The 1614-nt window shown below is 49.9% G+C and overlaps 1 protein-coding gene and 1 long non-coding RNA gene across 2 annotated transcripts in view; both read right to left on the bottom strand.

Moving 5' to 3' along the window:
• Positions 1 to 234: 234 nt before the first annotated feature.
• On the bottom strand, positions 235 to 1051 carry LOC123522671. Its single transcript, XR_006680906.1, has 2 exons — positions 695 to 1051; positions 235 to 556 (listed from the first exon to the last, which is right to left on the bottom strand). It is a non-coding gene; the product is annotated as an uncharacterized LOC123522671 (long non-coding RNA).
• Positions 1052 to 1064: 13 nt separating this feature from the next.
• The window catches only part of DFFA (DNA fragmentation factor subunit alpha), a 12525-nt gene continuing 11975 nt past the window's right edge, over positions 1065 to 1614 (bottom strand). Inside the window, 1 exon segment of the mRNA XM_004718176.2 lies at positions 1065 to 1554. Coding sequence (XP_004718233.1) covers positions 1266 to 1554 — 289 coding nt within the window. The 3' untranslated portion in view covers positions 1065 to 1265.

The following is a 1614-nucleotide window of genomic DNA, read 5'->3' as shown; positions in this document are numbered from 1 at the left end:
CTCTGGTCTGTTCCCACTCCACCCTAGGACTTGCCCCTTCTGTACTTACTAATCAGTCGGCTTCTCTCTCTCTCTTCCTTCTTCACTTACTAATCAGCAGCATTCTTCGTTCCTCTAAGCCAGCTTAAAAGAAGTCAATAACTAGCCAGGAGGACTGCACCATGGACTACAAAACCCGAAGAACGCGTTTGGGCAGAAGCAGGAGGTCCACAAACCTGGGTCCACCAGAGAGACTTGGATTCATCTCATGGAAATGAGCTTTAATGGCCCGAACATCCTCCCCAGTGGTAGAACAGACGAGAAAACGGAAACACGTTTCACATTGGTTACAGATATAATTTCACAATACTGAGTTAGGTATTTGAAAAGGTGAATTATACTATGTCCCTGTGGTTGGCAAACTTAGTGCCTGTACACAAACAACCAAACATGTCCATCAACTTGCAAAACAAGTCATCCCATCCCCTCCCATGATTCTGGCTATCATTTAGCGTTTTATACAAGGTCTTTGAAACGGTGAATTATACTATGTCCCTGTGGTCGGCAAACTTAGTGCCTTTACACAAACAACCAAACATGTCCCTCAACAAGTCATCCCACCCCCTCCTATGATTCTGGCTATCATTTAGCGTTTTATACAAGGTCTTTGAAACGGTGAATTATACTATGTCCCTGTGGTCGGCAAACTTAGTACCTTTACACAAACAACCAAACATGTCCATCAACTTGCAAAACAAGTCATCCCACCCCCTCCCATGATTCTGGCTATCATTTAGTGTTTCATACAAGGACCACCTGCTTTAAGGAGGACAACCAATGATCAATTGCTGTTCAGACCGTACATGTCTCAGAGTAAGGATGGGCTCCACAGGGGTTCCAGTGGCCACCAAGCTGCCTCTGGGAGGCCTTACACCTCCAGCCGCTTGGTTACAATTGGTGCCACTCAGGGATTCCTTTACACCCAGGACAGTGCATCCAAAATATGAAAAGGTCTTCACAGTGACTTGAAAGAGAAAGCAGAGCCACCTGTCAGCAGGGGAGAAGGAACACGGTGGGTTCTCACTCAAGGTGGGCAGCAGGGTATGGTGCGTTGAGATATGTTCACGGCCATTCTGCAGGGGCGTAGAGCCAGCTGTCCAGCCTGTTCGGGGAGAACATGTCCTAACACAGCGGGTAGAAGAGTGTGCAGGTGGATTGGGCTGAAGGTATTTCCTGATAACAGACAGCTAGACCACACAGGTTTCCTCCACACCTTTCCAGCTGGGCTAGGTGGGGTCTTGCTTGGCTCGCTTGGGATGCTGCCCCTGTCCGGGCAGTGGCGTCTTCCTGAGCGAGTGCAGGCTCTGGACCTGCTGCAGGCGCAGGCTGAGCTCCTGCGCACAGGCTTGTTGCACAGTTGTTGCCTTCTCCGAGCTCCAGCTCAACGCCGCAGCCAAGGGCTTGGGGTCTTCTCTGGTGACCAACTGCAGTAAGAACAGGAGTCATTGATACCCGCTTCTTCCGCTGTCCCCACGGGCTATGCCTGCACGCGGACAGGCTACCACCAACCCGGTGGGTTTTGATTTGAATTGTCCTACATCTTTTTCATCATCAGGGTCCTCAGAGAAACCACAC

The sequence above is a fragment of the Echinops telfairi genome, unplaced genomic scaffold, assembly GCF_000313985.2.
Source record: "Echinops telfairi isolate 266 unplaced genomic scaffold, ASM31398v2 ScPeMD7_7457;HRSCAF=8495, whole genome shotgun sequence".
NCBI classification, from domain to species: domain Eukaryota; kingdom Metazoa; phylum Chordata; class Mammalia; order Afrosoricida; family Tenrecidae; genus Echinops; species Echinops telfairi.
This window is presented reverse-complemented; position numbering and strand designations above follow the sequence as displayed.